A 25,521-nucleotide genomic window follows, 5' to 3' on the forward strand; every position below is an offset into this window, starting at 1 on the left:
GGATACCCTTACACCATACTCTTGCAAGGGCAGACTTTGAAGAACATTCTTGCAGCGGCGAGTCAAGGATCAAGTGCAGTCGTGGAGTATGCGTGTTTACATGTGCACGCATGATCATTATGCACATATGTGCCGAACCAGATGCGACGACTTTGACGTCGGGGAATCACACATGGTCAGCATCCGTTGCAACCGATTTATGAACAAGAAATATCTCTAATTTAACAAATCTACGTTATGAAATGGTTTCAGAACTGACAAAATCAGTACAATCTAACAAAAAAATCATCATTTTTACTATTTTGGTAATAAAATGGATACTAAATGGCTTTGAATTTTCGTGCACCGTTGGAACAGTATGATTTTGGGACGATTCAGAATGACCCAATTATTACAAAGTTTATTCAAAATAAATATCAATGCATCAAAGGTGAATCTTAAATTTGGCGCTGGGTTTTTGTCTCAGAATAGCGCCAATAGCTTCGTCTGCTCGCACGAAAAACCGTTGGTGTGTGCTTGAAAATGAAGTGCGCATGCGCACTTGTAACGAACTTGTCTCCCCCCATGGGGCATGGACATATAGTTACGTGCGACGCGAGCACAGCGCTTGCATTTCATTGCCATTCGTGAACCAGCGAAGCAGGAAGATTTCTGCTCGTTAGTGGTCTTTGTTTTTTTAAATAAATATATAATTTTAATATACAATAATTTTCGGAATATAAGCCAGGGCTTATCGATTGGTTCTCATGCTAACAGTATCTCTGCGGCTTTCACTCTGGGCAGCTTATACGGCAACATTTTAAGAATGAAATCAGTCACTAGGCCTAAATGCCGCGCCGTGCCTCAGCGCAGCCTAGCCTGCCGGCTGCCGCCGCCGGCCGGCCAGCCACGCTTACAAGTGGCGCACCTTCCGGGTGTGGGGACAAGGCAGTCCTATTTTTGTTGGTTGCCGTTTATGTTCGCTCCACTCAGGGTGTTGGAAAAGAAGGAAACCAGTCCAGAAAGACTTGTAAATGCACTGCAAGTACCGTTCACACCTCACAAAGTGTGTCTTAGACCTGTTCGTTTTTGTCTTTTACGGTTGTGTACTCCATGTTGTTTATTATTTCGCTGGTCTTTTTGTTACTGTAAAAAAAAACTTCTGCATGGCCCAGCAAGGACACTAATCCAGCCCGCCACAATAAGTAATTTAAAGGATTTGAGAAAGTTAAAGTTCAATGATAACAATCGTTCGCACGTTCCTTCACGTTACAATTGAAGATTTCGAACCCTACGGGGGACGGACTCTAACGCTGGGCACTTCGAATTTTCGCTTCTAACGTTCGTGTGGAGGTAATCATTATTTACTAGAATTTATCACTCTCTTAGAACTTCTGAAATTTGTTTGTTGGATTTTCTGAAATTTGTTTAATAATAATGTTCATATTATTCACTCGTCACGGTCACCCAGCGTCTGATTCAGGGTGCTGGGTGACGAACAGTCATGTACCAGGCCAATTTACGACACGACGCGTGAATATTGAAACTGAAGTAGGGGTATATACAAGTCTATGCATCCTTTGGTTGGCGACAAACGTGGAACTTGTTCGATGTTGTGTTCCAAAGCATATTATGAAAAGCCTTTGTATAAAAATATGTGCTGGCGTGGAATACGTAGTGTGGACCTCTGCACAAAAGAAGTCCACATAATGTAGGGTATGATGGCGTGCAAAGTTGTGTGTGTTCACGGTGCCAAAAGTTACACCTTTGGGGTTTGACAACACCCCCCCCCAGTCTCTGGTCAGACAACGGGCCTGCGAAGTGCACTTCTCACCAACGAAGCCTCCGTTGCCAGGAAAAGTGACAAACTTTCTGACTTGTTCATGCGGGCGGGGGGGGGCAGGCTGAAATCTGCAACTTTCTACTTACTTTGGTGGCTTGGGTAAAAAAAACCTCAAAGCGATCCCGATGGTTCCGCAGACTTGAAGAAATGGTAAGTCCGACGCACACGCAACACGCGATTACAGGTTCGATGGCCGAAGAGAATGTAGTCCCAATGCCTGGACTGCCTGAAGACATGATTAGGGTGGTCTTCTAACAACAATCTTGATATTCCCCTCAGGGAAAATGTTTGGTGGTACCAGATGAAAGTGATGACACATCACGTCCTGAGATGATGGTTCGCATCTTAAAGTTATTACCGATTCAGGATGTCGATTCCTAATACTAGACAATGTTCAGCCAGGATTAGACATGAAGATCAAAACAGAGCCGCAGGAAGTTCAAAGACAATCCATTTTGAGTTACGTTAGGCTCTTTAAGAAGTCAAAGAAAAATCAGTATTTGATTTTAACACGAAAAAGAGTAATCACACAACAGCCAGGTGAACAAAACTGTCATATTGTCAGCTCCCGAATTTCAGTTATTAATAAATGTAATAATGTAATATTTTAAAAAATAAACTCTTGATGACTACTTCAGAAAGTTGATGGTTTACATATTGTTGGCTCTGCCATGGTTTGTATGTTTGGCTTTTAATTTGTTTCTGTTTGTGTTTATTATGAATATTTATGGAGATGTTCAAAATGGAAGTTTCTTTCCTTGTCCTCAGACATGACCTCGCATCTGCGACTCGGGATGACGCGTATTTATTAAACAAAAATAGCTTTCAAAACCAAGATGAACGATCATGGCTTTACTTAATCGGTGTGTTTTCATAATGCATAAATAGCTAATAGTTCAACAATACATTTGAAATCACTTTGATAATTGGTGGTACATGTACATGTATATACAATCAAAGAATAGTGACACAAATATAAGTGACAAAAGCAAACGCACGCATTCTACATAATCAGCCACCTTTAATCTGAAAAATGCCATAGCAATTAGTTTTATTACATGAAGTAGGCTAGCCAATCTAAATACGCATCACATAAAACATTCAGCCCAAAGTGCCCATCTTTTAAGACAGTTCCATAAAATGCACTATAGCTGTCATAAGCAAGAAAATATTTCGTAGCTTTGTGATATCTTAATATTTGGTACACGGCGGTTTGTTTCACTGTTAGCAGAGCACAACACTACGGAGCTCTATTCTGGAGATAATTCTCAAAGAATATCTCTGCAGCAACACACTACACACCATTCAATGAGCCATTACATTAATATGAACATATTTATTAATAATGCAATATTTTAGTATAAATGTAGTGGCATGCTTGCAAGTCACCACCAGTAGCTGCTTGAGATTCAACTTACATTTTACTTATACTCATAAAGAAAGTAAAAGATCTCGAAGAAATTTCACACAAAAAATGCAGAACAAAATGATAAATGGAAATAAGCCAAAGAGACTGGAGAAAGATTTAATTAAATACATGTAGCCAGAAAAACCAGAGTAAACTAACAAAGATTGGATTACTATCAAATCAAAGGGTTGAATACAGGTGTACATGCAGTAGAGTTTGAACTTGGTCTTGTTTTTGTTTCCAAGGGTACTAATATCCCTAACTAAAATTAATCAGCATACCAGTTAAACAGCTTAATATGGTTTTTGACAGAAAACAGGTTTGGATTGAGAACAGTTGAAATTTATACCCAAGGTTAGCGTTTGAGAAGCGATAGACCATACAAAGATGGACTTAACAATGTCTTATTACATAATCTATCCATTCTAGTAGCAGCTGACGGTTCATTTCTAGAAAGCTGTAATTCATGTGTGACTTACAGGTTCATAGATGTACTGAGACAAAATACTGCATAGCACCAGCGAGAACAAACATCAAATATGCATAATTATAATAAACCTGACCCCAAGGGTCCACAATATCGTATGATTGGATCACTCTTACCACCAAAGCTACTTTTATGTTAAGCAGTTACAGGAATATCAATGCGCTGAGCTTCAGTCAAATCGCAACATAGTTGCCAAAATTTTGCACACGTTTGTCTTTAAACAGTCTTCATTTGGTCCAATACTGCCGCGGGTACATTTTTTAACGTACATGGCTTTTCTGTTCCATATCTCATAGACTTAATCTATGGCATGTTCTGATGACAAATGTGAATACTACATGATGTATTAATGAATGCGACAAATGACAGTTACTATCATCACGACATTATCAGTGCCGAGCCGTGTCAATCGAACCTCCAAGAGAAAACCAGAAAGTGAGGAGAAGGTCCTAAGGGTTGGAATGTTAATTACTGGAGTCATCTTCGAGACATTTACCGCGTGGATGATATTTCTAAACTTGTCAGACGGGTACTAATGCGAGGGCCATGGCCTCCAGAGCCCGGGCACAAACAATTAGCACAGATTGCGGGCAGAGCTGCGTGGTGTGGTTTAACTAACTGCAGGGCGAGCAAGGCTTAGTCATCGAGCTGGAACACCGTGACGTGACGACAAGGCCGACAAACGAGGCGAGAGGACATCCCGATCAATCATTATGGATCCGCGTTCGGGTTCGTTCACCTCAAGTCTTCGACGGAGTTGAGTTCGCCTACCGCTGCAATTGTCGCGTCAACTTCCGCTAATATGGCCTTCTTTTTAGAAGCGAGATGGAAAGTGTTTAGAGAAGAGGCCAAAGCAAGTTGGAAATCATTACCAGAACCCCACACGATAAACAAAAAGTAAGCTTCCCGTTCAACTTGTACGCATCCAATGTACGATTAAAAGGATTGGACCTAATGACGTCATAATGCTCGTAAACACATCCGGGATATTTGAAACCGTCAGTGGCGCCAGAAATCGACCAATTGGATTTTTTCTTATGTTCCAAGACTGATCGGCTCGTTCTTTGTGCGTCTTTGTAAAATGAAATATTTGGAAAGCAACCAACTAAATTTAAAGCCTTCGTTCAATAATGAAATACATATTGACATCAGCGAAATAATCACAACTATGAGAGATATGTCGATGTCGAAAGATTCCGACCAGCCTTGAAGATGCGCCTCACAATACTTGTACTTTTGCGCATGCATTTTTCCGTGGTTCAAAAAGTGCCCAGTTTCAAAAGTTAAAATTACAATTGGTTCAGTAGATTTTGTGATGAAATTTCTTTTTTTTTTCAATATCGGCGTAGTAACATTCCTTTGAGTAAAATTTAGTTCGTTTGTATGAGCCTCCGCTGAAAGCCACACCTTCATTTCACAACCTTTGGCACTTGTCCAAACCGGAGTGATGGAATCATGGTACATTATGACCGCCGAAATTAATACCGCCCAGTGAAAGAAATCGATTTTAATAGGGTTACGAGTCGTCTGGTCAGAGTCCTAACTATTGCAAAGCGCTATCATCGGCGTATCTTTTCATTTAGTAAGAGGATATAATGGAAAAATAATTGTCAATGATAAAGTTCGAATGGTTGTTACTCGTTTTACTGTCTTTCTGTTATCAAGAGCGCTCGAAGTGCATGTACGTATATAGTTGGGGTTTAGGTCAGTCGCACGTTTAGACACTTGAAAATTTCATGAGCAAGTTACACGTGAAAACTTAAGATGAAAAGGGAATCTGAGAAAGCCCACTGGAAATGAATCGAAATGACTTGGAAGTCCTCGACACCAGCCAGCCGTGTTCAAGATCAAGCTCCTAGCCGCCACGATGCCTCGTCAGGCGTCGCTAGCGGGCGTCACTGATATGATTCCGAACGGTCTAAGTACAAGCGAAGAAGAGCGGCTCGAAAATCAAACCCCCATCGACAATATTAATCCCCCAACGGGCAGCATGCAGTGTGTCCTGCGTGGCTAGTGGCACGCGTCATATCCGATTGCTAGAACGACTCTCGTTTAATCGAGTCGGTTGTTCGAATCGCCCAGTGCCACAGCCGCTGACGATCAATTTTACTCCTGCCGAGTCGGCCGGCGCATCACGTGGAGCTTGAAGCACGCGAACCTGAGCATATCAACACCCATGGCGGTAGGCCAGGCAAGGACAACACTACCATCAAACATATTTCACATTTTTTCCCTCGTGAAACTTCATCAGTTGGTAACTTCCATCAAATGATGGAGTTTGCTAATGTCATTGTTCGGTCATGTCCAAAGCGAACAGCTAGCCTCCAACCTAACACATTATTACATCTCTCATCTGTAGCTTTAATTGGTGCAAGCCATCTCAAACTCAGCATCTCCCGAGACCAAAAAATCCCTAAGTGAACGTGTTTGATCTGTTGCTCAGATTTGGTCAGGATTTAATCACAAATCTTTCATTAGAAGTTACTGATAGAACTGATATCTCATCGTTTCCAAAGCCCATGCCGGCTCGGAGTAATTAGTCAATGGGTAACCTGACGACATACACCCGTCCGCTCCTCCACGTCACTAATTGCTTGCAATGCTAACAAGACCATACAGCCAGCTAATCTGAGTAGATCTTGATTCAACTCCTTGATGAAAAACGCACAACAGCATGTCGATATAACCTCCTTCTCCCACTGAACTTCAACGATCAAATTCAAATTACGTCGAAGTTCGGATACTTCGCTCGTTTTTCCTTTACCATACCATTGAAAATGTTATTCACATAATGTTTATTTTCAAGTGTGTTAAAGAACATTGCTTTACATGCATCAATTACAAACGTGCGTATAGCAAGCTTAAATAGTGTTATTTTAATAAGTTGTAATTTTTCCACTTTCATTCAAAGGAATATGGTGACATTTTATGTCATAAAAGTTGCCATCACAACACTTAATACGAAATGTTTTTTTTCTTTACACTTTACCAATGTGTGACACACATCATAAAAGCGTTAACTAATTATCGCACGCAAAAACGTCTTACCAACATGGATTTAAAATTTTGCTTTCATAAAGCCCCAACTTCCCGTATACGCAGTTTGTCATTTTGTAAGATTAGAAGGTTCTTTAGCTAATCCGAAAATGATTTCAGAGAGTATGATTGAATTTCCGGCTTAATATTAAGACTGGAAACACAAAGTCTTTCACAAGAAAACTTGTTTTTCTTCACATTTTTTTTAAAGTATTCAGTCTCACAAAGAGTGCACTTTAAGTGTTCATTAGAACACAGAACAATATCTTATGGACCGGGGTAATTTATGCCTATATAGGAAATGATTCAAGGGCGAAAAATTGGCTGGTCGCCAGCCTCGCGTATTTAATTCGCGCAATAACATTAAACAGGGTAACCAGCGAAAGACTGTTCTCCTTTTTCAAGTAAACCCCTCGAAGTTCCTCCTCTTCCAGCATGCCGGCTTTCTATTCTATATTGGACTTGAGGGCGTTGTCTAGATCCACGAAGAAGTCGACGAGATTGCTAGGCAGTGCAGAGTCGACCAGCGTCTGAGGCAACATTCCTCCCAGGTCTGACTGCACCATGTTCACTACCCGAGTCCTGTTGCTCTCTCTGAAAGAAAGAAAGAAACAACCCAACAAACCTGTCAGCCAGAACAAAGCCGTCAGGAACGTAATGATTGAAAATCAATGAAGAGTTGTCTTACCTGTTACCGATATCTGAAGTGTAACCCAGGCAATAAAATTTAACTTAAAATATATTATACTTCACCGCCGAGACAATCATGTCAAACGTTTCCAGCCAATTTCCAGTGCAAAATCTTTTCGCCAAAGCTGCGACTTTAGTTTCGCCCAATAGTCACTGAATCGCAGCTTACATGACACGTGCCCAATTTTGTCTCCCTGACTGTGTCACCATAATTTGATTTACTGCTCAATAATAATCCAAATGACATGCGATGGTATTGATCAGCGGTGTACAACCGGCTATTACGGGTACATCCGAATGTTTCAAGTGTGCTTCCCCGACCCAGGGGGGGGGGTGGAATGATCTAAAGCGATAGGCTCCACACAGTCGGATGCCAACTCATCCCGACATCTAATCAATTAGTGAATTCAGAGTCTAGTCACCAAGTTTGGAGACACAGTTCTAAACAATGGAAGGTTTTTTAGTCCCTCGTGGGTATCCGCACATCCCCGTCCATGCTCAATCTAACATTTATTTCCCGGTAGTTTGCGTTTTACCGATAGCGTCAGGCGTTACCCAACACTCACGGCAGACAATTTGATATTGCGCTGCCAATCGCTAAAGAAACTGAAAACTGTTAACGGCAGATCCCTTGATAAACCAAAGGGGCTCGTAGCTGCCACAACCTATCTGGACAATTTGATGGATCATGAGTGTTACAAACATGTGCATTGTTCCTTCAAGGCTTGGCCATCTTTCATTAACACACGAGGAACACTTTTCGCGGGCTAGACTTTTAGAGATACCTAGTATGCAGTAATGAACGTACCCGTAATTTAAAACTAGTTTTTTCCATTCCAATCAGCCTAAACAAACAGGAAAAATGAGTTCAAAAATAGAACTGATTCCTCACCTCCACACGCTGGCTTTGGTGATAAGGAAAATTTTAAAAGAAAAAAAAAGAATCGCATTACGTTGAAGATTTTATTTCCACAGTTTTTCTATATAACGCGCGATAAGCCAGCCTTCGTTATGAAGCAGGCCTGAGGCCTGTCTTAGAAGATCAAGCGCAAATTACTGAGGGAATAGAAGATGATCAACGGTGTAATATACCGGTACTTAAAACCATTGGCACGACCCTACTAATGACAAGGTCAGTGGGCAGCGGGTACGCGCCAATTAGTAGCGTGGATATTCATTGACGCTCAACCATCAATGAATGATTCGCGAGACGGTCGACTCCGACCATCTGCGCTCCACCGACGGCTAAATCTTCATTGATATCACCCCCCTGGGCGAGGTGATCTAATTTACCGCTCACCGAATTGTGATAATATTTGTCTAGGGGCTACGAGTGCGACTGGACGGCTGGCGGTTCGCAGGAAACAAAAACAGTGGACGAAGATGGGAAAAATGTCGGCGATGACAGACTTACGAAAACAGTCTGTTCTCTAACAGTATGTGAAATCAGGCACGCAGTTACAATCTTGTCTTGCCTACAGGCCGGAGGTATTCAAACAGCCAAATATATTTTCTGAAGACATATTCCGGATCCAAAGCAAGTTATACCAATAATACTTTAGATGGCTATCGCTTCTGGCGAGTATACAGTTACTGGTTAGGGCTTGTCAGGGTGTCACTCTTGAGTACTACTTATGGTATCAATTGAGATTGGGTACGATACATTAATCAGAGATAGTATCATGATCACTGACGATGAATATCCACGTTATTGCGGCTGGATGCCATACCTTTTGAGATTGGGTGCTACAAAGAAATAGGTATTACACCTGCGAAGAATCATAACCATACCAATCCAGCATAAGTGGAACATCAACACTACACGAGGCAAAATATTTGGCAAACGGTAGCTCAACACTGCCTCATAACCGCAGCATTTATGGTCCCCATCAAGTTCCCGACATCTTAACAATTCTTCCATACATATGGAGAAGCATTAGGCAAAAGTGATCAAGGATTTCGTACTTTGCGCGAAAGCCAACACAAACGAACTGTTACGTCGGATCAACTATCGTGTTGCGGATTCGTAACAGCTTAACCCAGTCATTTCAACTCAAGCGAACATCACTGCAAATATTTCTTGATGTCAAATACGCTTCGCTTTCGTCTGAAGTACGAACTGACCTTCAAGGCGATATCTTTGGAACCAATACAGAGGATAGTAATACTGTGAACCACGCGCACCAAACATACATGTAAGTACCATTTCATTATGTCTGGCTACCAAGATCTATTGTATATTAGTATTTGGGGCTCACATAGAACTTATCCTGGTAGTGCCCCTTCTATTCGTCACTCTTTTCCTGTTATTCTTAGAAAGACTCCTATTTTGACACACATTTGTGATCACAGACAGTTGAGGTATTTTTCATTTCGACCGAGAGTTGCACCGGCACGCTGCAGGCGATTTCCATCTTTTTCCCTACCGCAGCCGGATACCCGACCCCTCGCGTTATTACAATGGGTTAAATGTTAACTTCTTAACCCGCAGCGTCTAATATAGCTGTCATACCACATCCAACACACAGCCGCGATAAATTTCAAGTAATATTGCTTGTGTTGGCCTCCGTGTAAACACCAACAGACATCAGCCAGTGACTGATGTCGCCCCGACACGGTTAACTCTCACACCATTCAGCTTCGGTGATGGTAAACATGAGTTGTTTTTTAAATTTGGCGTGCACAGAGTACAACGTTGGCGCTCTGAATGTAACTTCAAAACACGTAAATAACATGGCTCGTTCATCAAGTGCATGTAGCATGCAATTATCCTCACAGCACACACCTGAAAAAAGATTCATTATGACGTTTGCCAAAACCATTCTCTACATCATTTATTATTCTCTGAGTTCAAGTCTAAATGAGAAGCTCTTTTGCCGCCTACAATGTTTCCCGCCTTCTGATAACTCCCCGCCATGTTGTTGATGTTGAAACTATTGGATAGGCGAAAATGGCTACTAAGGCCCTTCTATTTTGCCAGGGTGCCACACCCACCTTTGGAGCAAGAGCAAATGTAATACTAATGTTTCAATTTCTGCCTAGCCACTTTTCCCCTTTAATAATGTGTCTCCTTTCCATTCGAAACTCATCTCGTCTCATTCTCCACGGATGAAGTGCCAAGCTTGCGTGACATCCACCGCTATATGTCTGCATTGCCTCAAGCTATAATGTGTCACTATTAACGACTTGTGTTCATCATCTGGTGTGCATGTCTATGTGGCTCAAGGCATGTTGTTCCCGTCACGTGATCAGGGGAAAAAACGCAGCTTTTAAAGCTGCGCAAAGACTGTCACATTGACAATGCCACTTCTTGTATTTATCTCGAGTTTCCCTGTTTTTTCCCAGTATAAGTATCACATTTATTTTATCTTTCTGAAATTTCTAAATAACGCCTTAAGGCTAACAAACGTAGGCCTAATGTAATCTGTTTCTTCTTCTTCGACTGATATTTTCAAGTGACGCTTCCTTCGAGTGGGCAGCCTAACTACCTAATAGTAGAATCCCTCGTAAACTGGTGTTCAAACTTGAACAACCTGTAAACTCAATATAGAACTACCCCTCCAAAAGGAAACACCAGGGATCATTCCAAATGGTGCTGGTATATGAGATACGTATTCGATTAGGAAATACCGAATGGTTGTATCAATATTTTGCGGTTACTGTATATCCTGAACATGTATATACATACATTTTGATTTGAAATGCACACCGCTTGTAGTGTGTCAGGGGAAAAATAAAAGTAACTTAAAATGGGGATTATTATTCTAACGGGCAACTTTTCCCAGGATGCATGCCTACAATTTCTTATGGTTCTCACTAATGATCATACGCTCCTCATTACGCTACAGGTTTGTACACACAATCCAATAACACACTGGTTCCCTTACTCTGTCATGCGTGCATTCGATACCGGATAGCACGCAATGATGGTATTCCTTTGGCTTTCATGAGCGCCTTTTCCATTTCTTCTAGTACATGTATATAGCTCAAGAACTTAAATGCTACATTATCAGCGTCTTTATGACTTACCCGTCTACTGGTACACAGAATGTACCGCCATGATAGTTGGTACCCCGCACGAAGCCATCCCGGGGAGGGCAATCCTTACGTTTGATGCTTTTGGAGTGGGTGCACACCATGTTATTAGTCGGGTACCGCTTGACGTAGATCAAATCCAGGAAATCTCGTGAAGATATTAGGCCCATGGCAGCGCTGTGCGTGGCTGACCTTGCAACGATTAGATCCTACCAATCAAAATATCAAAAAAATCTAACTAATTTGCATAAATTTTGCATATTCACTGATAATGAATCACGAGTAGGGTGCACTATCTACGAGGAATCTTCAGTTTTGGGTGTCGAATTCCCACTTAACAAGAAACACTCGGCTTTTCGATCTAAGAATCTTCTCTTTTGTCTTGTAGAAAAATGTACGAAGATCCAACGTCGGACCTCTGGCGTTCACAATCCCGTTCTGTTTAATCCGAGTTACTATAAAGGAGCCAATTAATTATCAATCTAAACTGAATGACGTTTAAATCACAAACTTTATGTCTTATCATCAGGTCTTTTTCAACTGAAATCAATAAATGTAAAACACACGTATCATGCAGGCTGACAAAAAAATCGTAAAAATAAATGTTTCAAAATTATTCTTATTCTGACACTTTTACTAAGTTGTCTGTAACGAGGCATGCGCTTATTTACCAAGTTTCCTTCATTCAATATTGAAAAATGTCAAACTTAATGATGTTACCTAGCGGAAAACAGACATTTGCCGATTTTCTGAAGGAGATTATCTTTAAGACCAGGTATGAACCGTCCAAAGGAGCCTGTTCCTTTAAAGTGACACGTTTCTTACTCTGTTAAATTATTTTACTTATGGTGTATTGCGCACCGATAGCTAAGTATCCATTATTCCGTTACATGCATGGATATACCCCAAGGTCGGACGGTGTGAGTGCGTGCATTTCAATAAGTACAGATTCAAAAGCATACGCGACAAGCACAAATTAATCTAACATGCTAATTGAAGGCTTTTGGCTAGCGTAACTGGATTACACTCCTAGAAGCAAGAAAAATGAGTCATCCACTTATACCCAAGATCCAAAAGGGGTCACCTGAACTTCTTTATGCGGTTATTAATCCGCGTTTTTATTCGTATTAATTTTCAAAACGCTGCAACGGATTTCTACAAAAGATGAGGCTCTTTCTACTTTGCGATGCCCTCCTTCCGGAGTACACCTTTTTAGACCCTTTGTGTGGTTTTTCCCTCAAGGGGTGTCATGAGAAATGTTCGACAGCTTAACTTTGGTACGTGGCAGCACAAAAAGACTGGCGAGTCGGCTTGTTGATGGAATAACACTCAGACTGTTTGAAAAATGTAACTATCTTTGCACATTAAAACAAGTAATCATGCACGTTACAATTTTGAAAGAAAGGAAATGTCGCACTGGAAAATAATACAAAAATTATACTTACTAGCTGCGCTTTCTTCAGCTCTCTTTTGTTTGATCAAAATGCAACACACTTCCCGTTCGTTGATGTCTTGACCCTCACCTTTGTGCTGAATACAAGTAGCCCTATAGTATGCGAATAACTCTGAATTCCTGCAATTCAATGGTCAAGCCGGTGAGGGCGCCCTACCTTATTGATGTGCTCGATGACTTCGGACTCCTTGACGTTCTTGTCCCATTTGCCTCTTAGTCCCTTTGGAGTTGGCAGAATGTACTTCAGAATCCTCTCCGGCGATGCATCGAGCGTGCACTCAGCTCGGTAACTGTCGGTTCAAGAAACAACGGATGTGAAAGCAGTAAGATTGACGACCGTTTAGATGAATCAAAGGATGATCACTGGTGCTGGATGAAAGATATATGGTAGATGTGGGTTTTTCTCAAAATTCCAAGAGATGAGGTACTTGCGGCATATGTTTTGCCATCCTGGCATCCATTAGAGTTATGGGAACAAACCGGCACTAGAGAAAATGTTGATGACCTTTAAGAATTTGGAATTAATCGAAGCGATCAATCTTAATCTTAATCGCATAAAAAGTTGTGCAAACAAACTGCCGTGAATATCGAGAACGATCAGAGGTGTTTTTTTCCTCCCTATTCATTGCACGCATCAAAGATTTCTGTGTATGCATATTTTGGGAAAACAGCCTCAAACCTGAGGTATCATGGGAGTTAATTCAGCACGGCAATTTAGGACACGAAAGCATTCGACTTGAACCCCCCCTCCAAGTAAAACCTCCGGTCGTTCCTCTTATCGCTCCAACGCCAGATGTAAAGAATCTCTAACCGCGAACAACATACTGATTTACGACGCGGACAGATACGTTCTTTATGATGAGAAAGCTGTGTCAACTTTCCCTTCCAACTGTATCACCTCTTTCAAACGAATTTGACAGGGGTTCATGGTGAGTTGAACCGGGGACTTAATCAGCTCTAGACCCTAGGGATCCACTGTCTTCACATTAATCCATTCATATAAATCATATTACAATTTCTAAAACTGCTCGAACTTCGAGAAGCTTTTATCTTTTCATTTTTAGGGCTGCGTGAGAGCAAGTCGATTTCCATCTAAAATCATGGAGAACCTTTTTTTGGAGAAAGTGTTCCTTTGTGTCTTCTTTAATTTTGTCTATAGCCGCGTTGTTAAATTAGTATTAAAATGGTAAATGCAATACACTGGCCAACCACTGGTCAACCAGTAAACTGGATGATGACAATGGGTCAACCGGTAAACTGGCTGATGGCAACTGGTCAACCAATAAACTGGCTAATGACAACTGTTCATTAAGTAAACTGGCTGATAATTGGTCAACCAGTAAACTGGCTGATGGCAACTGGTCAACCAGTAAACTGGCTGATGGCAATGGGTCAACCGGTAAACTGGCTGATGATAATTGGTCAACCGGTAAACTGGCTGATGGCAACTGGTCAACCAGTAAACTGGCTGATGACAATTGGTCAACCAGTTGGCTAACCACGATTGATCAACCAGTAAACTGGCTGATGACAATTGGTCAACCAGTTGGCTAACCACGATTGGTCAACCAGTAAACTGGCTGATGACAATTGGTCAACCAGTTGGCTAACCACGATTGATCAACCAGTAAACTGGCTGATGACAATTGGTCAACCAGTTGGCTAACCACGATTGGTCAACCAGTAAACTGGCTGATGACAATTGGTCAACCAGTTAACTGAACGCTGACAAAAACTGAAAATGAAAACGGCTGGGAGCAAATTCCATGGATTTCCCAGGAGCCTCTACAGCTTTTAGGAGTGACCCGGACAACGTTGCCAGACCCAAGGTCGGACCGCTTGGCTGACGCCACTTAGCAGTCTGGCTGGAGAGCTCTACGGATGGCTGACACACCGGCCCAACACTCATCTACTGTAATCCCCATGGGCCAAAAGCTGTCATTACCACGCGACAGGCATGGCACAAGCTGCCTCCATGATTCCACAATAACCGCTCTCAGTGATACGAGGCATGTGGGACTTTTCCGATCTCGCGTGTTGTGTCTTGGTTGGATTCGGGTGAGGCTAGGGCTTGAGGGTGTATAACTGGGCCAACCTGAATACGGGCCAGTAAGCCGAGACAGGTGATTGACCTAGGTGTAATGAAAAGAAAAGTACGCGACTCTGCTCATACGAGTGTTTCCGTCCATCTTATCTAAATCTCGTAACTATACCGCGGGTAGACCACTTAAGGCCACAAACGGTTGTGCCAGACCTCAAGATTATCTTTCATATATAATACACGGTTGCTCTGGCAGCCAAGCAGTGTTTTATAACTCAGCTCACGATGCAATAAATGGTTTAACGGGCAGCAGACCATCTTTTCTTTAAATCTCTGAACTTGAATGAGTGTCTGCTAAAATCGAAATCTTACAATCGCACTTTAAATTAGGACAACTCAAACTGTTGCGGACAAAATTTGCCGAAAAAACACATTATGATAGATTGACGCCCTAGGCAAAATCAGAATGTCCATATGATACGTATATTCACAGCGTATGCAACATTTACTTGAGATGTTCAAGACAAAACTGTATCCAGGTTAGTTTTCTTTTCCATGATTCAGCGACAGGGCCATCGATTATTTCAAAGCGAATATGATACAAGTTCACAAAGTGCTTTTGGTTAGCCTGTCATCGGTAATTTACCTTCAATTCACAACACCACTTGGCCTAAGTACACCACATTGCCAGAAACGCGTCGACAAATATTCCACCCAACTGAGAGCCAAAAAGAAAAAGGATCCTCAACAAAAAAAGAGTTGTTGGCTTAAAAATGAAAGGAAAGAAATATCTCGGGCCTATCGCCATGATTGAGTTAGTGTGGAATTTTGCCGCCAGACTTTAAGACCACATGGAATTACTTGCATCAACTTACGGGCGATTCGTCTGTCGGGAAACCAAGGTAGGGATGTAATATCTTCATTACTCTAACAACGGGTGGGAATTCGATCCCTACGCACGAATGACGGTCATTGTTGAAGTGGTATTTGCTTCAACGATCGCAGCCATATTAAAGCATATTTTCCCCCCATTACTGGTGGTAAAACGTTTATCGCATGCTTGCTTTTTTTCTGAAACGTGACACTCAACTTAATATCGCGTCATAAAACGGTATCTTCCACGTCCCTTGTAGAATTTACTTTAAACAATCGTAAACTATCATCCAGATATCCTTATTCGCAAAAAAAGGTATAATAGATCCTCACTGTGTAAAAAAAGATATCCAAATGATATCGAGCTCCGATAAACTGAACATTGGTGTCTCAATTTCACAATCAAAATCAGAGTCTGAGAGACTGAACACATCAATCTGCTTCAGTTCTAGTCTTGTAGCGATTTCTGTTCAGGCTTCAGAGCTCATATCACTTCTTCCCACGTGACATGGTTATAATGACACATCTGCAGGAAGGCAATCATATGCTTTTTGTCTGTCCCCGATCAATGAGATTGTCTGGCTCTCGTCTGTTGAGTAATTAGTGGGTGTATGTCACTCTGCTAACCATCAGAGAGGACATTGTTCTCGTGTTGACTGTGGTGCTGACTATGATTACCATGACGTCATTCTCTGAGTTCGCCTAGGAAGAGGTGAAGCTCTGTAAGTCAAATTGTAATACATGTACATATTAAGACTGAAACTGGACGACCAAAACTTCGTTTAAAGAGCATTCAAGGGGATCTCGTGAGAGAAAAACGATGAATGATTATGAACGACAAACATTTCTGAAGGACGATCTAGCATTGATATTTCTTTGTGAAGGAAGATGAAGCATTAAAATATTTGTCCACTTACACATAGCCGTCAAATTCAGCAGATTTCTTGTAGAGAATTCGGATGTCCTTCTGTTGAAGAAAATGAAACCAGTGTTAATATTACAGTCGAACGTCGTTAAAAAGAGGTCCTTCAGACTTCGCAAATTACCTTGTTGGTACAGGAACCTTGTATTAGGTCTATTAAGAATGAAAACAATGAAAAACAAACCTAGGGACCTACAATTTCCTTGTTGTAAGCAGAAATCTTGCTTTAACAGTGCTCTCGATCTCATTTACAGGGTTCGGCGACTGTAGTAATTACAGTAACGTGTTTATTTTAAAGATGGGTAACAACATAGTACATATTCATATTTGTTATCTGGGTTGACACCGGGAACAGAATAAGGGTAACCATTTGGTTATGTCAAACCTACAGAGTTTCACATGACATGTTCCCTGAATAAAATTGAACTAGGCAAATACATAAAAAACCTATTGCTTCAATTAATATCTCTAAATATAATTTTCTAATCAAACATCTTGTATACATTAGTCAAAGGGTTTAATATAAAATGCATGCAGGCGTAAATTGCTTGCACAGCTCAATATGGAAGGGTCTGAACGAATCCACATTTTGGTAATTAGCGTCCACTCCATGATAGTAATGTCAGTGTCAAAAGCCCAATTCTCTATAAAAATATTGTCGTTTTTATTTAGCACACAGACACATGCATCAATTTACTGTCACAGACAAGCACTACAAAGTGCACTAGAGAAAGACCGTCACACCAGAATGAACGGTAAACCACGCTCAAGCTAGCTACAGTCGATGCCTCCCCCCCAGAGGTAAAATCAGGAATATGGCGACATTGAAATGTGAACACGCAGACAGTGAAAAATACGGCGCCAGTGGACTTGAGATATGTTATCAGAGGAAAGGAGGGTTGATTCAGTTGATGATCGTCACACTTGATGCTAGGAGTGGTCATTCAGATAAAAAAAAATGACAAGGGCCAACACAAAATGAAAGATGAAGAGGTACCTAGACGTGGTCGATAACAAGTCGTCATTTCATGAGAAGCAAAAAGAACTATAAAAAGAGCGCACCACTCACAAACAACACTAACCCAAACCACCTGGGATGTGTGTAAAAATATATAAGAATGGAGGATTAAGGCTGTTTGGAGTTCCACACAATAGATCTGATGCAGGGCTGAGTTCCATGCACCTCGGAAAAAAAAACACCAAAAAAAAAAAAACCCAAAAAAACTGGTGCATGGTTGGTTGGACCGCAGGTGGGAAACTGGGCGTAAGATGTGTGGTTGAGCTTACGTGGCAGTGGGCGGGAATGGGCAATGAAACATTATACATAAGCAATTATCTTAACGAAAAGGTAAGATGTAGAAGCGATCAATTCGCTTCAATCGCATGGATAAACTGAAACAGCTGGATAAACAAATTGTGCAAATGAAAGCCACAGCACATCGATGGCTACACCACCTCAAAAGCGAGGAAAAATGCAAAACGTTTAAAAACACTGTAACGTACAGTACGTTGATTGTCTTCTCGGTAATGCCAGTATATACTAACAATGTAGAATAGGAACATATAAAGCGGAAACGACGAAGCAAACCGATACACATGCGCATGCACCCACACAATGAGATACGCCTATACATCGTGCGTCGTTGTCTTGAAACAGACGGCTGGTAAAGCTTGACATTCCAATTACACTAACAGCTGAAACACACCTGTCCAAAGTTAAGCAATCAAGGGTCAGACTAAGGCAAACGTACAGGTGTAAGGCATTCAACCCAGGTCACTCACCTGTGTAGACTCTATGGGAATATCCTGCCAGTTTGAGTGAGAAATGTAAAGATTCCATACCAAAATATTAATAGTTTTTAAAGACTAGAGTTCCTTTGACTATTGCATAATCATGGTATGACTATGAGGTTTTGCTCCATAATACATTTTTATATCTATGTATCCTACGAATACACTTCACACTCGGCATTTTTCAAATGCAAAAACTCACAGGAAGAGAAAAATGAAGTACATGTTATTCAATTAAAAAACATTTTTGCTCGTTAAAAGTTTGCACTTTGAAGTTGTACAAACAGACTGGTTGCTGAGGGATTCTCAACCATCAATCCTAGCTCTTTGCATCAATCAAGCACCACCAGTAGGTATAAAATTACTGTCATGTTTTGATCCTACACTTGGGACAACCCCAAATGCCCACTACACAGAAGTGAAACTGTATCCCCCGCGGGTGCGATCGCGGTCGGCTCATAGGTTGAAAAGAACCAATTTGCGGTGCCCCAAATTCTGGACGGCCAAGAGGCCATTTCGGCAAACATTTCACAGGGGAGCATCAATACCCCCTAGCTACTTAACAGGGGTGCAGTATAGTTCATCCAACCTTTGCCCTCTCTCCATGTTCTGTAGGTAATCTCTAAATAAAGTGAACAACCACAGAGGATGTAATAACAGTGTGGAGCTTGTAGCTATTGTGTGCTTGTCAAATCTGAACTGAAGTTAGTCAAGCGTAACGATTGTTTGGTCCAGCACTGCCGCACTGAAAGTGCAAACGCCCCGTGCCACCTGTATGCAATGGGGCAACGCAGTTACGTATCAATGTTTCTTTTAAAACTTTATTCATTTATGATTTGTAGAACTTTATGCAAATAATCTGTTAACACAAACAACAGAACCAGCGAACAAATGAGCCAATAAATGCGTAACTGTTCAAAGGAAAGTGTAAAGATTGATGACGTCAACAAAGGAGACGCAGTTGAATTCAGTATTCAAACACAATTAAAGAAGGAATTCTCATGATGTTCATAACGCCGTTTGTTACAACCAACTTTGGGGGGTTCATCGAACGGGCACAGTTTCTCTTCGGTCGCTGTTGTTTGTCAACACAAACCGGAATTTCGACCGTGCAGTATGCGCATCCTGTATGTATGACTCTCATTTAGGAAACTATGGTTACCGATATTTGTGTAAGTCGGAGGATGTGGATCTAGATAATGGTGTGAAGACAGACAGCACAATGTGAGAAAACAGGAAACGATGAGTCAAACGGATAGCAGACGCCATCAGCGAATTACTTCTTTTCTAAATGTCAGAAGTACCATCAAATCTTCTTTTATTAACTTGTTTTTGTGGGAAGTTGGGATTATTTTGCTGATTGGTAGTGCTCTATCCAGTGAGGGGCAACACATGTTGCCCATTTTTATCCCTTTTTGGAAATGAAAGCGCCAAGACTTTCAAATGATATTGTACCTCTCTGGGGGACAGTGGGAATTTTTCTGTGGATAAAGAATTCGAACCGTTGTCTTTAGATAAAAGTCCCATTTTCCTGTGGATCCACAACCTGGATACCGCACTGAGTCACTTGCTTGAATAAAGCTAATGCCATCAGCTTGGTAGGTGATATTCAATTTCACAATACATACATACGTTGTAGTATTTACAATATAATCTCTAGCAGACTAAGATATATGTATCCGTTGGTGTAGTGACATTGTGGCATAGCATATTCATGTATGTTTATATTCATACATCATTTGTTAGAGAAAAACCACGCCAACGAATGAATCATCATGCCTCATACTCTGGTGTCCCGAACAACCACTCTGCTTCAGTGAGCCGCCTTTGCAGTTAAACCCTGTTTAGAAATGTAGTTATTTTGCACGCATAGTATTAGTTGTTTGTGATATCAGTACTTTACAGATCGAATAAACATAGCTGAATAAGCCATATACGATATGCAACACTTCTCTGAGTCCAAGCTGCTGCACTTCTGAACATCCAAACTCATTTTGATGGATCATCGAGCTAGAGAGAATCGTGACAATGGAGACCTACTTGTTCTAAAACCATTGAGCACTGAACTAGATTAATAGATGACACTATACGCCAAAAAACAGATTCATTCCAGCTCTAGAAAACACTAACAATGGGTGGGAGTTCTTCCTTCATGGAAGTACCAAACACTTGACACCATAACAGAAGTGACCTTGGTGTCACTGAATGGTGGACTGCCAGTGATTAGCGTCTTCAGTCTCGCATGTCCCTGAGGTTTACGTGCCCTCACGCAAGACGAGGTGAACTCTGTGTGCTGTATTGAAACCCACACTGTAGTCTGTACATGTACAAGCGTAGCTCTCTACTCTGTTGCGGACTCGAAAAACTTTGACCATAACGACCCACACTCCGCACCGTAAAACAACAGCTAAGCAAAATATCAATGTAATTAAAAACCCTCCATTTATAACGAGTAACATGATAAGGTAATACTTACCGAAGTTTTGGCAACCTTCCAATCACTGTCACTGTACAATTCATACACCCGCTGGGCCATACGTTCGGCCTCGTCCGTATAATCCATGGTTTCAGCAAGTCCTGTACCACCACTGTGGCAACGCGCTGCGACCAACAGCCTCGCGACAGCAGACGACACACAATTACTGCTCTTACTCGGCGCTGGTTTCGCACTAAAAATACCCGCACTGACAGCGCAGACACCTAATGTTACCGGCGCCAGATATCTGAGCATAATTTATGCAAACAATGCACCAATAAGCGCGATTTACGGACGAAGATCGATAGAATGATTGGTCGAGACAGCGCGAGCGAACTTCACGGCGCGAGTGACTGCAGACACACAGCGGATTAATACGATACGACAATAATGTGTCTGGAGCTGAGTTCAGCGAGTACGGAGCTTGGAAGGGTTCCGGAAATGTCTGATGTGTTGGTAAGTGCGTGAGATCAGGTAACACAAACGTCTCGCCACCTGCAGACATCTTACAAACTGGCGACGTCAACACAGTGCTCACCAGCCGGTGGCGAAGTGTACTCCATCATTGCCGAATGTTCCCTATAGCCCTTTTGCACCGACTGCAAAGCCAAGCAGAGTCATGTTGTAACCATGGAGGAATAATGACTAGCAATTAAATTGGTAGTTTCATTAAGTAGGGTTGCCATGGTCCTTTCAGGTGTCCAGTGACCGCAACATTCCAATCATACCACTTGGGAACGCGACCGCGAATTAAAAGCGCCTTTGGCCGAAAGGACCTCTGACTTAAATTATTTAAGACTTTGGCTGGATGACGTCAGTTGTGGCCAACGTCAAGATGGAACAGATATGGCTTTGAACCAGTATCAAAAAGTTAGAGTGAAAAAGACGTCTGCTTCATGTTCACAATCTGTGTGCCTGTATAACTATATAGGTGCAGTCTAATCATTCAAGTGAGAATTTCTGGCCAGTTCATTAGTATTAAAAGTGCCCCTGCAGTTTTTTTGTGGAAAAGGAGATTTTTTTGCCCCCCCCCCATGGTGAGACTGTGTAAATTCTTGGAAGGGCCAAGTTCATGGGTCTTTGGCCTTCCATCTGAGAGCAGAATGGCTGAAAAACACTGTTAAAAATGGTCCTAAGTGCCCGATAAAGTTGAAGGTTGCCACAATAGCTAAACGCAGACTTCGGAACTTTCCCCCTTGGGGTTGTTTTTGTGTGTGTATGAATAATTAAAATTTTGATCAGTTAACCTCCCAAAATTAAAAAGAAGTTGAAAGATTAAGGACCAAACAGTTGTAATTCAATTTTTGTTTGAGAAACCTCAGGGATGTTGGCTTGCATGGTATTAATCCCTGAAAAATGTTGATTTTACAATGGGGCTTGGATAAGTGGATTACACCGTATATGATTTTGTCAAGATTGTTGCGATTTCAGTGGCTCACTCAGTGTTCTGTGTATGTAGTTGTTAATGTTATAGCTGCTTAAGCGACAATATTTGCCAGAAGTTTGGACAAGTTGCACTGTACTTTGATGATGCTTGATAGTGGACTACATGCAGTGAAAACAAGGTGTTTTCATAGATATAATCATTTCTCCAGTGAGCAGATTTCGTGTTCAAATTTGAACAGAACCCAACCGCACATTTCAGGTGTCTCCCTGAGTGACTTCAAATTAAAAGTGCCTTCGTCAACGGCGTATTCAGCCTTTGTGTTGGGGGGGATTCAAACGCGAAAGCGTCTACGGGCTCATTCAACATATATTGGGGAAGAAAATGTCAAGTCTTACGGTCCCAACATCCTTTCTTTTATTTGTCGTTGTTGTTTTGTTAGGGTGTTGGTGCTAACATTTGATAAATTACATGTGCTCTTTCCTACTCATCTATAATTAAGTATTCTGTGTAAAAAAAAATCCGTCAGGGTGGTAAGTTTCCCCCTGCCCCCCCCCCGGATGTGCCACGGGCCTTCATGTCATGGCGAATTTTAACTATTTAAAAGTGAACTCTGTAATAGATTTATCATAAGGGGATGTCGATGAGCTATCGTACATTTAGGAGTAAAGAAGTGCACTAAAAAGGTTCCTAATCATAATAAATGTCATTGACCTTTGAAGAAAAAGTCCTTTCAACAGTTGAAAGCTTGATTAGTGATCAGAATTTATCTTGTTCTATATAATCTGCTAACTTGGGTGGTGCCAGACGTTATTGGGTTATAAGCCTCGCTTTCTTTTTAATGTGGCTTAAACCATGGTAATCACACATGTTGAAATATTCATCAGCCTAAATTGGCATTAATGAATGAACTTTCCTGTGATCTTTTATTTTATACTTGAAGGTTCCCAGATGAAAAGTAAACCTGGCGATCAATCCAGTTTGGCCATCCCGTGAATAGGTCCGGTTCTTGCTCCCGTTTCAGGGATTATTTTTTTAATTAAGTAACAGTACTTTTTAATTATGACATCTGGTTACTGCCCCTGTAGCCAAGGGCGTGCTATGTAGGGGGCCTAAAGGGAGGATTGTTGTAAAAAAAACTACTCCTATAGTGTCTTCCAGAAAGTTTGGTGGAATCCAATCAGCCAACGATTCAGGTATTTTCAAACAAAATTTCACTGAAAATAACATTGCAGAACAGTTTCAATCAGGTCACTGTCTCCTCCCATTCCTAAAGCAATGTGCTGACCTCAGCCTAGGAGAGTGGATGATGTCTTCTTCTGAAGAACAGTATCACCACGGTGATACGATAAAGCAACGACAGGGCGACATGTCTCATAATTTTCAGGCCTCCTTTGCACCAAGTTCTTCATCTCCTTCACCCTCCTTCACCCTCTCAATCAACCTCATCAAGCCGATCCACAGAGAATACTCCACCGGATGCCGCTCTACCACAAAGACCACAGAGAGTGCGCAGACTTCCAGACTGATTGTCCTATGATTTCCGGGACAAACCAAACAACACAGAGTCTCCCAAGGAAAATCCCCAGAAGACCTCTATCACTCCAGGTTAAAGTCTGCCAAGAGATTGTTGAAGAGATGGAAGAGCCCCAGAATGGCTGAAGCCAGGAAACAAGCGGGCATAACATTTCTGTTGAATCAAAGTAATTAATTAATGCCCCCTGTTCAAATGTTGACATTAATATGTTCACCGTCTCTTTTGATGTTTTATGCCATGCTCCAATCGTAATTATAACATTCGTTCATTTACTAGGATATTAGTGTGCATGTCACTTATATGCAAGGTATTTATATTTCATGTGCAAGTAAAATGGAATTTGAAACTTGTTTATGTTTTTTATGACATCCAGAAATGAAAATTCTTGGATGACTTGAATTTATTTGTGGAACTTGTTCATTTACTTATTGTCTATCAAAACAGAAGACAGTTAATGAGCCTACGGGTAATCGATTTCATGTACTTGTTATATTCTTTGATCGGAATATTTCTCTCTCTAATTATGCATTTTCAAACCAGGCGCCGGAGTGATATGCATTTAGTTTGAAGGGATAATGTATATTTGATACTTGATTGCATTTTCTCTGTGTCGATTACCCTTGTATAAATTGAACCTACATGTATCTTTTGTTTTTTGGAAGAATCATCAATATTCATTATGTTTATCCTTTTGTTTATCCCTCATAAATATTCATTTTCCCAGTCAATCGCACACAATTGATACTTCGAATACGGGCCGTGTCAGCGTCACTCGGACGCTAACCAGATTGGAGATGACATCTTTTTAAAACCTCCCCTTTTCATGGCGTTTATTCTCCAGGTAAATCACTCTATTTATTCTTTTTTATCAACATAAGTCAGTAGTTATCAATATCATGATGTAGTGTTTCATCTGTAAGACTCACATGCCTTAATATTGTCAATTCTTCTATTTTCCTTAATCTATCTTCGTTTGCTGTTCTAATCATTTGTATTTTCAACATGGCGCCTGTCAAATGGAATAATGGCGGGAAACTGATTCAGACATATTTTATAAATAATTCTAGTTTATTTAAACTTCTTTTGAGTATAGCTTAATCGGCATTTCATTGAACCATTCGATTCATTTGATAATGGCATTTATTGTTCACTCGGACGCTGACCAGATTGGAGATGACATCTTTTTAAAAGTCTCCTTTCCTCGCATTGATTCTCCAGAATAAATCAACAAAACCAGAGATGTCGAGTCATCTGCTCCTTAAACGGCTCTACATAATACCAAGGGTCACATCTACATATATACTTATTCTGGGTATCCTGATCATTGCTTCAAATAAAATGTCAATCACAACCACTGATGGGGGGGGAACCCCCCTTACAACTGGGGGTAGTCCTTTGATTGCTGATGCCTGCATGGTCTCACAAACGCCACCCCCGACGATCGTGCCGCTGCTGTTAATCATGTCCCAGCTTTAGTTAGAGAATTCACGAAGAATGAGGATTCATTTCGAGATTTTGGGGGAAGATCCGTTTAATTTTTACCCGGAACAACAGTGGCCTCAACTC

General features: G+C 41.2%; 2 protein-coding genes across 3 annotated transcripts; one reads left to right on the top strand and one right to left on the bottom strand.

Moving 5' to 3' along the window:
* Window positions 1-2,823: 2,823 nt before the first annotated feature.
* Window positions 2,824-21,442, bottom strand: LOC110984703 (stAR-related lipid transfer protein 5-like). Of its 2 annotated transcripts, XM_022245127.2 has the most exons (6): window positions 21,035-21,442; window positions 18,550-18,573; window positions 16,763-16,812; window positions 13,089-13,221; window positions 11,473-11,687; window positions 2,824-7,347 (listed from the first exon to the last, which is right to left on the bottom strand). In XM_022245127.2, exons 1-6 carry the CDS (start codon window positions 21,287-21,289, stop codon window positions 7,200-7,202), a joined length of 825 nt encoding a protein of 274 aa, XP_022100819.1. In that variant the 5' UTR covers window positions 21,290-21,442; the 3' UTR covers window positions 2,824-7,199. The 2 variants fall into 2 exon arrangements, with proteins under 2 accessions (XP_022100819.1, XP_022100820.1); XM_022245128.2 differs by lacking the exon at window positions 18,550-18,573.
* LOC147798967 (uncharacterized) lies at window positions 21,368-25,191 on the top strand. The gene is made up of 2 exons (XM_087136617.1): window positions 21,368-21,490; window positions 23,695-25,191. The coding sequence occupies exons 1-2, from the start codon at window positions 21,425-21,427 to the stop codon at window positions 23,956-23,958; spliced, it is 330 nt and encodes a 109-aa protein (XP_086992743.1). The 5' UTR covers window positions 21,368-21,424; the 3' UTR covers window positions 23,959-25,191.
* Window positions 25,192-25,521: the final 330 nt, after the last annotated feature.

Source organism: Acanthaster planci, linkage group LG05 (assembly GCF_054643075.1).
Source record: "Acanthaster planci isolate LZ-2023a linkage group LG05, COTS_SCS, whole genome shotgun sequence".
In the NCBI taxonomy this organism is placed as follows: Eukaryota; Metazoa; Echinodermata; class Asteroidea; order Valvatida; family Acanthasteridae; genus Acanthaster; species Acanthaster planci.